The sequence below is a fragment of the Nematostella vectensis genome, chromosome 15 (assembly GCF_932526225.1).
Source record: "Nematostella vectensis chromosome 15, jaNemVect1.1, whole genome shotgun sequence".
In the NCBI taxonomy this organism is placed as follows: Eukaryota; Metazoa; Cnidaria; class Anthozoa; order Actiniaria; family Edwardsiidae; genus Nematostella; species Nematostella vectensis.
The window spans coordinates 8,238,871-8,254,394 of record NC_064048.1 but is presented as its reverse complement, the minus strand read 5'-3'; the positions used below and the strand labels follow the sequence as shown (position 1 = coordinate 8,254,394).

Sequence of the window (15,524 nt, the reverse complement as noted above, 5' to 3'; positions counted from 1 at the left end):
CCACAGGAAACCCAAATCATGTTTCTTCTCGATATGTTAGAAATGTTTTTAGGATCTGGGGAAATCTCAGGTAGATGTTCTTAAAAAAGTATAGCGCTCGATTAATCTATTCTCCTCATAGAAGTATGATGCGGTTTTGTCTCAAAATTACTGCGGTTTTTCGGTTTTGGTTTTTGCAAAACTCGGATATTCGAATTTTAAGTTATTTTCTGACTCTGTTCTGTTTTGTGCCTAACGCCCTCCTACGTGTTTGTATCCACAGTAGAAATCTCTGCAGACATCTTCGCTATCGGGATTGTAAAGAAGGCCAATCACTCCGCCATTTTATGGTCCTGCTCAATGCCGAGTCACGCACAAAAAAAAAAAACCATTTCCATCGGGTTCGTTTTGTATTTCCACACAATGCTTTTAATCCTCTTGAAACACAGAACCTCCAATGAATATATTCTCGGAGTTTTGACCAACAATTTTTTTAAATAATTTAGTCCAAATTGATACGTAACTCGAATTGATCGCAGAAATGTCTTCTTTTGCTTTAAATCCTCCCTAGACGATAAGATATATTCACTAACGAACTTCTCTTGAATGTGGATATGTTACTGGTTATGCAGGTAAATTCCTAGAGTGATTTGTCGGTTTTTTTTTTCATATGAAGAGACGATTTGCTGCTTTTTATTTTTCTATCAAAAATAAAATTTCAGCGAAATTAAAATTGTCGCGCGCCTTGCAAAATCATTATGGCGGGAAATTGTCAAAACACAGGGAATTTGAAGCCGATTTTCCGTAAAGTCAATGATTCTAAATAATAAAAATGTCGTTTTAGTGTGAATATCTATAACCTTGATAGTAAAAAGCCAGTTTTCGATGGTCATTTTGAAAATCAACTCATTATTTCGAGCTTTGGAGGTGAGCGGTCTGGTTTCGCGAGGTCCGGATCGTAGGATACCGGACCTCACAAGAGCCAATCAGAGCTCGCGATTTGATGGATACTGGACCCCGAAAAAGATAAATCACAAATAGTAATCTAACTAGAAGTATCTTCAAGATATTGAAGTGCTCGGAGATTGGATTGTGAGATCACAGGCTCTAGGATAATTTATTCCAAAGTAATGCCTTGTTAGTGTTCTTAACACTAACTCTTAAAATAAACTACGCATTTTTTCCCTCTACTGGTTGTGTTTGCCTTGTTTTGGCTCCTCTAGCGAGATGTCCCTATGCGTTTGTTACGACAAGTCAGTCGATCACCAGCGGTACGTTTTTTCACAACCCCGCTTCCCCATTATTTTATTTATAGCCTAAAGATGAAAAGTGCAAAATACATTCCTTGCAAAATACATTCCTTGCTCTTAAATTTGGAAATTCAGAGCCAGTTTTTTCTACTATTAGACTGTAAGAGTATTGAATGTTTGTTATAATTGACTTCATTGTTTTAGCCAGGCAAATTTGCTGAAAAAACTACCACTTCTATAAAAAAAATCGTCTTTGTAGTTGTTTGCAAGATAATTCAATTTTAATGAAATGGGGGCATAGGAGCGTAGCCCTTATAGTAGCCAAAAATACAGTAAATGTATGATACATAATCTAGAGAAAATTCCTTGGGCATTTTTCTGACCCCCCCCCCCCCCCCCTGTTAAAAATCCTGGCTATGCCGCCGAGGCAGCTCTTTTCAGTGGCACCTTCAGGAAACCCACATAGAAAAGACGATCGACCACAAATTAGACTTGCTCTTCGCTCGCTGCTCTCGCCCCGAGCAATAATATAGTTGAATATACTTCATGTACCATCAAATCGGTAACAAAATTCATCGCAGAATTAGCAAAAAATAGCCAAAGGAAATGGTTTGTTCTTCGATCTGCATGTAAACGAAGATTTCCCGCCAATCACGCAAGAATATGTGATTTTTGTGATAAGTTCACTCTGTCAAATTTATTCTGCCCCGAATATTTTTAAATATTATTAAGTAAGTTAAAGGTAATTCCTTGACTTGTGCGTATGGAAAAATATTGCGACAAGCCAATGTTTGCAAGCTTATAATAACCTCTGGTAACTCTACAATGAAGCCCGGGTACATGCTCTAAAAGCATCTAGTTAAATATTAATAAAATCCTTATTGTTGGAAAATCACTCCTTGGAAACTTTCTAGAACATTTCTAGAACATTCTGTGGCATATGATGTGTAAGCAGCTCGATCGCTGAGATCCTCACGGGTTTATTCGACCTGTTTCAACTGCTCTTGTGTAAAAGGCACCACTGCTGATTAAAAAAAATATTTGAAAAATCAAAACGTCTTCATCTCCGTTTAGAGAAACATTTCCATTACTTGTCATGCCCTATCTTATTCCCAGTGTCTGAAAATGTGCAGCTTGTACCCTTTCTTGCATTTAAAGTAACAGGCAGGCATTTTCGAGATACTGGGAAATCTAAAACCGAAACAAGTAGATAATATTGAAGCGGAAGCCCTGCGGTGAGCAGACAAAACAAATATATTTTTAAAACTGCTAGGAGTTTCATTACATAGAAAGATACGTACTACCAATCGTCATGAAAGAAAGTTATTACAACTTTCTCTTCGTATCTTTGATGCTTTTGTCATCAATGACAAAAAACTAATCAAAATTTACCCTTGCATTCTTATAATATTGATATCTATGGTTACAATTTCAATAGAATTTCACGAAAGCAAAAGATTTTTGACGAAATTTGAGTACACCTGTCTGAAAACTGTTTATGTCAGTTTGTAGTGAAGTTGCGGCTACCAGTTCTCTAGATGAAGTGAGCCCAAGATGACAAAAATAAACTCAGAGAAATTAGGAATGACAAGTTTGCATCGTTCGATATATGCTCTGGGGACAATTATATATCGTACTAACTGCAATCGGTGAGTTTGAATTCTTTTTTTAATAATCATGTTTAAAGACTAAATTGACATGTTATAACCAAAAAAATAATATTTATTTGAGTTAACCCTAACTCTTGAATCGAATGATTTGAGATACTCTTATGATGATGTCAATGCATCATATGCTAGTGCTATGTTCAAATACCTCAAAGCTCTTCAAAATCAACTCACAAAATAAGTAAAACCTGAAAATGCAATGTATTCAGTGCTTCTAGAAAAAAAAACATAAGAAATGTACTATTTCTTCAGATATTATTTTCTAACTGCAAAATGAAGGTCTAAACAAGTTTTCATGTCTTCTTAGTTATTGCTGAAGAACGTTGTGTGGTTACAACTTTTACCGTCATCTTTATATCTCCACCTGGTAGACAAATGATTATTTAACTCAAGGAAACAAATCTGCCAAATTAAGCAGATATTTTTTAGTCTTTGAATTGTTTTTGCATTGTGCGCACGCGCTGCATTCGCAATCAAGTATGGCGACATTCTAACGAGCGCGCGCTGTTTTTGAAACCTACAACAAAGCTTACAACAAAGCGATATTTTCTTTTTTCGCATACAATTCTCGACTTTAAACTATTTGTGGGTAGCATTGCAATAAAAATTGTGGGTAGCATTGCAATAGAAAACAATTCGCCAATATTTTGTGGTATTGCTTTCTCTGGATTTTAACGGATTTAAGGAAAATACGTTGTTTTAAGTTTTCCCCAAAAAACTTGGAATTATTCACTCGATTCAATCTCCTTTTGCGCGACCAGGAAAATTTTCAAAGATCCGTAGAAAATTCAAATTTCAATCAAATTATATTCCCTTTTCAGAATTTGAAAGTTTATTTATGCTTTGTTTTAGCTAGATTGATATAGGTGAAAGGTTTTAAGAACTTTAAGTAACTTCTCATCATCAAATACAATACACCTATTTCAAGGGCGGAAGAAACATAGCTTCTTAGGCTAAATTGGCTGAAATCTACCTTGTTTTTGACGCGGTCGACTAAGAAAATATTATTTTTTTTAGTCGATATTATTTTTTTTTACTCGGGCAAGTTTCGGCTAGAGCGTCGGGCACGTTTCGGCTAGCGGGTCGGGCACGTTTCGGCTAGAGCGTCGGGCACGTTTCGGCTAGAGCGTCGGGGACAGCTCGCGCACCACTACGTAGTAGCTCATATTACGCAACGTAACTTCACCGGGTTTTCTAATAGAAAACGGAGAGCGCGTCGCAAACAAGGCACGTTTCAGCCAATTTAGCCTAACAAACTATGTTCCTACCGCCCTTGTTATTTCAGGTTGCATTCTCTTGAATCCAAATGTCATAAAGCCCTATACAAACGGCGCACCAGCATTGCTGGCGAGACGCTGGCGAGACGTTGGCGAGACGCTGGCGAGACGCTGGCGAGACGCTGGCGAGACGCTGGCGAGACGCTGGCGAGACGCTGGCCTGACGTTGGCCCAGCAATGTTGGCGCAGTTTGAACATCGTGTTGGGAGGTTCTGGCGAGATTTTGATTGAGCTCAATTTTTTGGCCAGAACTTCGGCAGCATTTCTTTTGTCTCGTGGTCATTCTAACTAAGCACCCGCCAGCATTATTAGGCCAGCGTGCAAACTGCCCCAACACATGGCCAGTTTGTGGGTAATAAGTTGTTCCCGCTTGACTGGCGTTTGATGCATGACGGGACAAAAGGCAACACAAGGTTCCGGTATTTTATTTGTGTTTAGCAAAGACAATCCACGATTCCCCTGGATTCCGGTTGAATTTGGGTCTATTTCGTCTCATGACGTTTTAGCGGTCAATTTTCATGACTCCAAATGACAAGAGGACGATGAAAAACAACGAAAAAAATAGAAAATAGCACGTGGGATTGTGTCCTGCATGATACATTTCAGTCATATATCGGTTTTACGACCAAAAAAATTGCGGTATGTTTTCTTCATTTATAGATGCGTTTACGTTTATTCTCTTTGAATTTGTCGCTATTGAGAAGATGCAAATGAGCCCAGCATTGTTGGGTTTGTGTGCAAATAGCGTAAGCAAAGCTCTGATATGCTCAAATGATCACTAGACGAAGTAAATTCCTTACGAAGTGCTAGCCAAAATTTTGGTACTCAATCAAAGTTTCGCCAACACTCGCCAGCTTTCGCCAGCACCTCCCAACACGGTGGTCAAACTGCGCCAACATTGCGTCTGGCCAGAAATGCTAGCGCAGTTTGCACGGGGCTTAACCCACTATGGCTCATGGGTATCGTAGAAGTGGCCAAATCTTGATCTCTGAAATAAATGAATAAACTAAATAAAATAAATTTGTAAAGCTAATTGGCAAATAACCCACCTCGCAGCTTGAATGAATTACGAGAGCGCAGATACAGCGTGCACGGTTTGGGGCATAAAGGCACCTCGGGTTGCCGTCATACGAGTCATGGGTGACCACGGAACACAACTTAAATCGAAATTGTTGTTTTTATGTTGTTGGAGGGAAACCAGCGAAAAACCCTCGGAACAAAGGCACTACAAAAAGATTCTCTGCCAACTGCGACACTAATGCTCCCCATGAAAATGTTTAAGGTTGCATAAATAAGAATGCCTTTGTAAACCTGGTTTGTTTATATTGACTTTTATTCACCTAATAATTGGATACTCATTATGCACTGCGGGCTACGACACATGGGTTCTAAGAGTGCGTCGTTACCATAGAAAGATATTTTAATTCTTTTACTTCTTATCTTTATTGCTATTTTGTTATCTTGAGCCGGTTACGGTGTTCACTCGTTTTCTCTATTGTTCTCTTTCGAGATTACAGTTGTTGTAAGCGATTCTTTCTTAACTTCATAATTGAAATTGGAATGTATGATTGTTTTGTGTGTAAGAATAGACATCATTCATTTCAAAATACCCAAAAAATCCAAAGAGAAGGACTATAAAATAAAGGGGCGCTCTAAACTGAAAAAAAAAAAAAAACCGAAACAACATAACATTAGGATTACTTCGCCCAAGTGTAATATTTTCAATACATTACATTTGCTCGATGTGTGACGTTCAAACCCTAATAATATAAGAAAATATAGTTTGTTCAATTAAAAAAATCTAAGGTTTTTTAATAAACCTGGATGGTCAAGACTTTGATTTAAGTGATTACCGAAATATCACTAAAATCACACTTCCGTAACCGTGCCCCTTTAACAAGATTGTGACCAAATCGCTCAACAAAGTTCTACAAAAATCAGGCTAAGCATATTATAATAATATTAATATTATATGCTATCTGTTTCAGTCGTCACTGATGGTTGCAAAAAGATGATATGGGAAAGAGTACATCTCAACAAAACCCTAGTCAACCACGATATCAAGAGCGTCACTGCTGAATCAGAAACTCAGTGTCGTATTAAGTGCTGGTTCACTGATGGGTGCCTTTCCTACAGCTATGGACCAATCAGCGGAGGCCCCAAAATATGCAACCTGAGTAACTCGGACCACAAGATACACCCACGTGACCTGGCAGACAAGCCTGATTTTCGGTATCGGTCTACAGAGGTGAGATGCCAATTACTCATCATTCTTTTTACCTTGAAAACTGTCGTTGTACTTGTCTCTCGCTCAATTCGTTATCCGGAAACCAGATACCGTATTTACCCTGCTACAGTACTGAAAGTAATGCAACCGAATTTTGCCGAAATTCGCCAAACATTCCGCGATAACATCTGAAAACATCTGTAATTCGCAGCCAGGGTAACCATATTTAGAAGTGTTAGCCTTCAAATTTTTATTTTTTAGTTTTTGTTCAGTTTACATATCGATCTTTTTATACTCTCTTCTCTAGCTATAATACATTTATTCAGTAAGATCCAAATTTGCAATAGAATCCTGTTCTTTCTAGGCAACGGCTGGCTCGCCATCTTGATTTTGACGAGTTATATAGTGCTTAGCGATTTAATCCCAGCGCTTCAAAGGCATTCGGAAACCCATACCACTGGATTAAATGAAACCACGATTCGCCGTAATTAACCAATTATTAAAATCTAACCATTATATGAATATTTCTAATCCCAAGGTATTCTCTGTCAAAATGGAAGTCTCTTTAAGAATGAAGGGTGGTCTAAAAGGGCTGTGTCACATGGTCTTAGAAGAAGGACATATCAGTCGGGCTGTTATCATACATTAGATGAGAAGCTTCAATAACTGTTCTTGTTTCTAAGAAATTCAAGTTTCTAAGAATCTGGGTCCTCTTTCTTCCCCAGAATTCCTGCAATTGCACCGAGGAGTACATTTGTAGAGTGAACTTTGAGAACAACACTCATCGCTGTGAATGTCCGAAAGAATCATCCTCAGGCACATGCGCAAACTCCGCCCGTGGTAAGACAGCCAAATCAATTCCAATTGGCGCAAAGGGTTGAGTGGAGAGGATCAGTAAGATGGTCACGTGACGTCATTAATGACGTCAATAAAGTGAAACTACCCTGATGCCGAAACATCGTATCACAACTAAACTTATGTGTCATGTAGATGTCAAGAGTGGGAGAAGGGGGTATAACAACGTGTTCGCGTAATTTGCGAAATCGTCGACGTCGTCAAAAACAGAAATATAATAAAATTTAATATTTCTTTAATTATTAAGCGATTAATGCTTCTATGGAATGCCTAAATATTATATATATTATGTGCTATTGGTTCACGTGTTGACTGCAATACCGAAACAACTGTCATCACTTTGTTTACCGATGATTTGATATTTTATCCTAGTAAAACCGTGTGATTGAAGTCCCTGCCAAAACAATGCAACCTGCACTAACAAGGAAGACAACTCTGGCTACAACTGCACTTGTTCTACTGGGTTTACGGGAAGTGACTGTGAAACTCAAGGTAACTAGATATAAATCAATCAAAACGAACAAATTGTTTTAACGTGTTTTTATAAAAACAATAAATGTAATTTTATTTTCGATATATATCTGATAACTATTAGCAAAAAAGTCAGAGTTGTAAATGAGTAAGGGTTGGGTTGGAAAGTACTTGTGTAAAGCGTTTAGCTGTTTACAAACAAGATACCAACACTCTAACTGCTTTTTGTCTTTGCTTTAGCAACAAAGTCTTCTATAGGTACCCCGGTCGGAGTCGAAAACAAAACTATTATACCCGCTAGCAGTTTCTCTGCAAATTATTTAGTATTGATAAACGGTATTCTATTTATTCGTAGTGAAACCGTGTGGTTCAAGTCCTTGCAAAAACAATTCAACCTGCACTAACAAGGACGAAAACTCTGGCTACGACTGCACTTGTTCTACTGGGTTTACAGAAAGTGACTGTGAAACTCAAGGTAACAAAATATTAATCAATTACTAACATACTGTGAAAAGAGTAAACGCGGCTGGGGTTCAACTAATTTATTAAAATCTGCCACTGATCTAAATTACAAGTGAATTATTAATAAAAATAAAATACGATAAAATGAATAAACCCCCACTTGGGAGGGTGGGTGTGGTAAAAAGCTAAGCGTGCTCTCAGTTGAATAGGACGGTGAACTGAACAATCACATCACATGCTTGAGATTAAATATCGTATAACCTGGCATTACCAACATGCCATTCTGATTGGTGTACTAATTGATCTACGTTAATAATTACCCATTTTGACAGGTCAAAATTAACAAATTACTAACATACTGTGAAAAGAGTAAACGCGGCTGGGGTTCAACTAATTTATTAAAATCTGCCACTGATCTAAATTACAAGTGAATTATTAATAAAAATAAAATACGATAAAATGAATAAACCCCAAACCCGAAAAAAGAATAAACTAATTAAAAATATGAATAGAAAAAATAAGAAAAAAATATATTAATAGAAATAGAATGGCATGAAAAGTATTGACACGTATAACGATAACTGTGTTATTGCTTGTTGGCAAGCCTAGTTGTAATAGAATTGAGAATAGCTAGCTTTTTTCTACTTGATAGAGTTAAGTAGACTAAATATGCATCACTCTTCCAATCACCCTGCGCTTTGATGAATTCAGTCGGTGCCCCGCGATTAAACGCGAATGTAGCCCCGCCTTTGCGAAAGCTGCGCGACGAAAAATTTGAGGGATTCAGCCCTATGGCATAAACACATTTCTTAAGAAAAGAATTAAAGTGCGAAGCTAAAACTGGCGTCGTTTGGATGCCGCGAGGAATTACAAAATAGGGACTATTCGGCGCTGCAGGAACTATATCGAAATATCGCTTCAATGCGGAAACAGGGCAAAGTGGCGAACCTGGTATGGTTGGCAAAGGAATCTCTAAGATCCGTTCCTGAAATTGAAGTGTTTTAGTTCGATAAACCGACAATAGAGCACCAGAGGAAACAAAGGCCACTTGATTGCGTCTAAGGAAAAGGTTTGCGGAACTTAACAAATCGCTTGCTTTGTATGGCAGTAAATTGAAAATACGCAAGAACGAAAAAAAGGCGACTAAAAACGCTGCATGCATGCATACATGAAATACATTGCGAGAATCAAAATTCTGAACCCATTTTAGTAAAATCGTGATGGTTATAGGCAGAGTGTGAGACACCTGATCACCCATCATGCGCCGAAGTGCTTTCTGTGTCAACACACAATCGTATCCCTGCATAAACGATAAGTCGGCACCTAGCGAATTGTTAACGTGCTTCAAAATGTTGACATAATTAATCACCGAGCGATAACACGATAAGGAACGCGAAAGAAATACAAGGTACGCTAGATAAGTTTGCTTAGTCACCGGAAATGGCACTAACTGATAATAAGAACAAAAATGTATATACGCTTGAAGTTGACTTCGCATGTTGCGTTTCGTGGACTCTTGAAAAGCGAAGCGCTGCACCTCATAAGCGTAATGGATGAGTTGCTGAGAACGATCTGAAAAATAAAATTTAAAATAAACCAAAGAAGATATGTATGAACTAAAAGGATACTTGAGACATAAAATATATTAAGACGCAGCTACGAAATCGAAATAACAATCTGGTATCTCAAGCTCGAACAACTCGGCATACTCGTTAAACTGTGCGCGACAATTTAAGTCGGCATGGGAACGACTCAGTTGATCTGCCACGAAATTAAGGCGACTGGGTACTAAGCGCGCGCATAAAGAAATATTATGAAGAGCTAAATAAAACCATAGCTCTCGGAGACATAGCTGTAACACTGAACTGGCTGAACTATTGTTATTAATGGCGTAAAGACAAGTGGTATTGTCCACGAAAAGTTCAATTGTAAGCCCTTGTAGCTTAGTAGCCCATAGCCTAACCGCCAGCACCACAGTTAACAGCTCCAACTCGTTGATATGTAGTTGCTTAGATCAAACCCTTGGTGGAAATGGGCAACGGAAATATTCCCCGAAACATACAGCCCCGCATCCGGTCAAACAAGCGTCAGAAGCAAATAATTCCGGATTTGCCACCGTGATGTTGGACGGAATAACCGAAACACCATTGTAATGACGCAAAAGATATAACCACCAGTGGATGTCAGCACGTAGCTCATCATCAACGTGCAACTTGGAGTGACGTGAACTGATTGCGCGTAACGCATTAAGAAGACGACACATGTAAACTCGGCCTGGACGAATGCAAGAAGTAATAAACGACAGTTTGCCAAGAAGACGCTGAAGATCACGTTTAGAATAGAGTGTCCTAGTTAACCACTCATTTAACTCTCCCTGGAGTTCAGTCACCCGGAATTGTGGGACAGTCAAGGTCATGTCTAGGGTGTCAATTTCCACTCCCAAACAGGTCATACAATAGCATGGTAAGACGTCTTTAGCGGCTGATGCAGCAAGCCCGAATTCGTCAAAAACAGAATTCATCCGGTTGAACTCATCCTGTGAAACGTCCGGCATTGCAGCACCATAAAAATCGTCAATGTAGACATCCACTAAAATGCCCATGGTGTTTAGAATGTAAACCACAGCTTTTGTAGTGCGCTGACAAGCCAAACTGGCCGTGCGGAGTCCAAACGGGAACGAAGTATGGAAGTAAAATTTATCGTTGATTTGGAATCCTAGATTATGATAATCCGCGGGATCCACAGGGATCTGACGGAAGGCACGGCTCAAATCTTTTTTGAAAACGTGACAACCACGACCGAGGCGATTAACAAAATCAACGAGCCTGTCGACTCCCGGCAGTTGTAATTGTACTGATCGCCCAGATAGGAGTCCTTTGGAATTCCATCATTAATAGAATGTCCCCCGTTTAGAATAGAGTGTCCTAGTTAACCACTCATTTAACTCTCCCTGGAGTTCAGTCACCCGGAATTGTGGGACAGTCAAAGTCATGTCTAGGGTGTCAATTTCCACTCCCAAACAGGTCATACAATAGCATGGTAAGACGTCTTTAGCGGCTGATGCAGCAAGCCCGAGTTCGTCAAAAACAGAATTCATCCGGTTGAACTCATCCTGTGAAACGTCCGGCATTGCAGCACCATAAAAATCGTCAATGTAGACATCCACTAAAATGCCCATGGTGTTTAGAATGTAAACCACAGCTTTTGTAGTGCGCTGACAAGCCAAACTGGCCGTGCGGAGTCCAAACGGGAAAGAAGTATGGAAGTAAAATTGATTGTTGATTTGGAATCCTAGATTATGATAATTCGCGGGATCCACAGGGATCTGACGGAAGGCACGGCTCAAATCTTTTTTTGAAAACGTGACAACCACGACCGAGGCGATTAACAAAATCAACGAGCCTGTCGACTCCCGGCAGTTGTAATTGGTACTGATCGCCCAGATAGGAGTCCTTTGGAATTCCATCATTAATAGAATGTCCCTCCGGAAAGCTGAGGTCATGTACAACGCGGAGGTCTTCAGAATCGCGCTTAGGAACGCAAAGTAATGGCGAGATAACACATTCCATATCAAAAGGATTGGACGCGAATGGCCCGCAAATAGAATTAAAATCAAGTTCTTTCTTTACATACAATTGTAAATAATTAATGCGCTGATTCGCTGAAGGATGATTTCTAAATGTAGACGTAGCATTATCACTACGAAAATTAATTGGCCAACCAAAACGTAAAAAATCGATTACAAGTCTGTCCTGATAATGTTCGAGATACGCGCTCCATTTATCAATCACGGAAGTGGAAGACACTGGGATTCGGGCACCACGAAAATTAGGAAGGTGAAAGGCGCGGACAGAGTTCGCCAATACCACGGCTGATAGTCAGTGGCGCTCGCCGCCGGGTACGACAACCGGACCAGTGTTAGGTATCGGGAATCGCCGCTTTGCACACGACAGCATAGAATGGTTGGCATCACAAACTCGGCAAAGAAGAACAGACTTGTAGGCTGGATCCATTGGGGGACAAGAACATTTCCCCGTACGGTTCCAATCCTTGCAATGAAGCTCTTTCTTGGCCTTTGCCGCAGACGAGATCCCATTTCGCGGTGCCGATTGCGAAGCCGAACGCAAATCCGCGTGAGTGAATGCGATCTGCGCCCTATCGCGAATGACGGTGGCGTCATTCCAAGTGAGCCGCCCAGCCTCTATTGCGGAGCTGATAGAAAAATGGAAATTCCTGACACTGGACCAAGAATATGATGCTGCTTTCTCCATGAGCAGCTGGAGGTGTGCTAGAAGAGTGGGCCTTTCTGGCTCTCTCTTGCTCTTAATACGCTCCAGGAAACCCCCAACAAATTCCGAAATGTCGAGCTTGTCGTACTCGAGCGTACCTTTAGAAGTTGTGAAGAGGAATTCGTTGGAGAGGACTGCCCGATCGCGACGGAGCTTGCGAAGTGTCGCCAAGTTGGGCACATCGGTGAGGGGGCGTGCCGGCGTGGAACTCAAAACATCAGCCAAGGGTTCTACGGGCGCTGAAATGGGAGCGTTGAAACGAGCCAACTCCAGTTGCGCTTTGGTCAGCTCCAGCTGTAACTTCAGGTTCTCCTGCTTCGTGCGTTCCAGCTGGAGCTGCTGGGCCAGAGACGGGGCTTCTATGGCCTGGGGAGTTAGGAGGGGAGCTACTCGTTGTTGCGCTCCCGCGTGGGATGGTGAAACCGAAGGCAAAGACATTTGTAGCTACTCGATTTGAGCCGAGAGATCAGCAATCTCTTGAGCAACATTAGATGTTTGTGATTTGGATTTGGACCGAGTCCTGTAGGATTTGGATGCCATTCCGGCGGATGAGTTCGGATTGATAAAAAGCTAAGCGTGCTCTCAGTTGAGTAGGACGGTGAACTGAGCAATCACATCACATGCTTGAGATTAAATATCGTATAACCTGGCATTACCAACATGCCATTCTGATTGGTGTACTAATTGATCTACGTTAATAATTACCCATTTTGACAGGTCAAAATTAACAAATTAAAACAAAACAAAAATGCTTTGACTTTTGATCGGTACGTTTCTATTTCTTCAAAGTCATCACGTGTGATTCAAGTCATTGCAAAAACGGCGCAACTTGCGTTAATAAGGAAGAAAACGCTGGTTGCTGCACTTTGTTCGACCGGGTTTACGGAAAAAGATTGTGAAACTAAAGAAACATTTTTCTGAACAAAATAAACAGGAAAACAGATGCAAATCCTTTAGTATTGATGAATGGTGTTCTATTCTATCGTAGTAAAACCATGTGATTCAATTCCTTGCAAAAACAATGCAACCTGCATTAACAAGGACGACAACTCTGGCTACAACTGCACTTGTTCTGCTGGGTTTACGGGAAGTGACTGTGAAACTCAAGGTAACAAAATATAAATCAAATAAAGCGAAAAAAAAAAGGTTTATTTTTTATTGGTGCTTTACTCTATTTCTTCAAAGTTATAACGGGTGATTCAAGTCACTGCAAAAAGGCGCAACTAGCGTTAATAAGAAAGAAAACTCTGGTTACAACTGCACTTTATTCGGCCGGGCTTAGGGAAAATGATTGTGAAACTCAAGGAAATTGTTATTAACTAGATAAATAAAGAAAAAAAAATCAATTTCTTTAGTATTGATGAATGGTATTCTACTCCTTCTTAGTAATAAAACCGTATTCAAGTCCCTGCCAAAACAATGCAACCTGCATTAACGACAAAGACAACTCTGGCTACAACTGCACTTGTTCTGCTGGGTTTACGGGAAGTGACTGTGAAACTCAAGGTAATAAAATATTAATCAATTAAAACGAACAAACTGCTTTACCGTTTTTTGTTTTATTAAAGCAATCTATATATATATATATATATATATATATATATATATATATATATATATATATATATATAACTATTAGCAAAAAATGTCAAATGTCAATGTTGTAAATGAGTAAGGGCTGGGTTGGACTGTACTTGTGTAAAGCGTTTAGCTGTTTATAAACAAGAAACCAACACTCTAACTGCTTTTTATCTTTGCTTTAGTGCCGTTCTGTGTAGATACCCCTGTCGGAGTCGAAAACAGATCTATTATACCCGATAGCAGTTTCTCTGCGACATCCGTATACAACACTAAATATCTGGAATATTATGGCCGGTTAAACGGAGATAGTTGCTGGGTACCGAGAATTAACTTCGCCGAATACCTTCAGATCGACTTGCTCTCTGTATACCAGATTTGCGCCATAGCTACACAGGGATGTTTAAATACATACACTACAGCATACAAGCTATCTCTCTCTCTCTCTGGGAAATGATTCCTGGAGTGGCTACAAGGAGCATGGTGTTGAAAAGGTAGATCGCATTACCCAAAGCACATCACTTAAAACCATAAAATTAATTAGGCCTAGAATAGAACGGCGTTTGCCCTAGGCTCCAGCATCCCTCCCAGCGTCTTCCACAGTAGAAATTCGTTCTATTCGAAGTAGAGTTCTGAATCCCTTTTTATCCATTTTCACAACTCAAACCCAGGTAACTAGCGAACTACACGCTATACCGAACCGTTTAATTCTATCCTACCCCGTTAGACTCCAACTTCCCTTTTAATTACCCCGTTAAACTTCTAACTTCATTTTTTATTATTCTATTTATTTTTGAGTTAGCTCTACCGACAGATTTCAATAGACTCCAATAACAAGAACCGCCGAAAAACTGGACTTGGTTTCTCTTTAGTGTTTGAGTTACCGAGTCTCTACTATATATTTACTTCATGTCGAATCAATTAAAATACCCAAATAGTCGTCTGAAATATATCCGAAGTATATAAAAAAGGCATCGTTTTTTTTTCAGAAATTGGAGTCTGCTTTAATGATCTTTTTTCTATCGCCCTAGAACGAATTATTAATATAGTTGCCATCGCCATGGTGATCTTTTTCTTTCTTTTTACAGGTGTTTGATGGGAACGTGAACAGTTATGAGATAAAAAAAAAACAATTTCGCGAGTCATTCAAACGCAAGGCTAATCAGGTCTATTCCTATTGACTTCATGATCCATATCACCCTCAGGGTGGAGGTGTACGGTGTGAAATAGCGTACAGTCCCCTCAACTTCTACAAGGAACGACTGATATTATTATGAATTGTAGCAGGGACTCATGAGCCTTTTTTTTGTTTTAAAAACATTTTTATTGTTTTTCAATATTATACAATTATATTATACAATATTATTAGTATTACAATATTATTATTATACAATATTAATAATATTATACAATATAACATATTACTTACTGAAAAAAGAAAGGACAATAACATAAAACATGAAACAAGA

The 15,524-nt window shown here is 39.4% G+C and overlaps 2 protein-coding genes and 1 long non-coding RNA gene across 3 annotated transcripts; 1 reads left to right on the top strand and 2 right to left on the bottom strand.

The window, feature by feature from the left end:
* Positions 1 to 7,874: 7,874 nt before the first annotated feature.
* LOC116609793 lies at positions 7,875 to 13,228 on the bottom strand. The gene is made up of 2 exons (XM_048722984.1): positions 12,576 to 13,228; positions 7,875 to 9,760 (listed from the first exon to the last, which is right to left on the bottom strand). The coding sequence occupies exons 1-2, from the start codon at positions 12,913 to 12,915 to the stop codon at positions 8,775 to 8,777; spliced, it is 1,326 nt and encodes a 441-aa protein (XP_048578941.1). The 5' UTR covers positions 12,916 to 13,228; the 3' UTR covers positions 7,875 to 8,774.
* Positions 10,055 to 12,576, bottom strand: LOC125560706. The gene is made up of 2 exons (XM_048722988.1): positions 11,122 to 12,576; positions 10,055 to 10,545 (listed from the first exon to the last, which is right to left on the bottom strand). The coding sequence occupies exons 1-2, from the start codon at positions 11,688 to 11,690 to the stop codon at positions 10,203 to 10,205; spliced, it is 912 nt and encodes a 303-aa protein (XP_048578945.1). The 5' UTR covers positions 11,691 to 12,576; the 3' UTR covers positions 10,055 to 10,202.
* A 1,261-nt stretch (positions 13,229 to 14,489) lies between the features above and the next one.
* On the top strand, positions 14,490 to 15,524 carry LOC116613956. The gene is made up of 2 exons (XR_004294293.2): positions 14,490 to 14,549; positions 15,144 to 15,524. It is a non-coding gene; the product is annotated as an uncharacterized LOC116613956 (long non-coding RNA).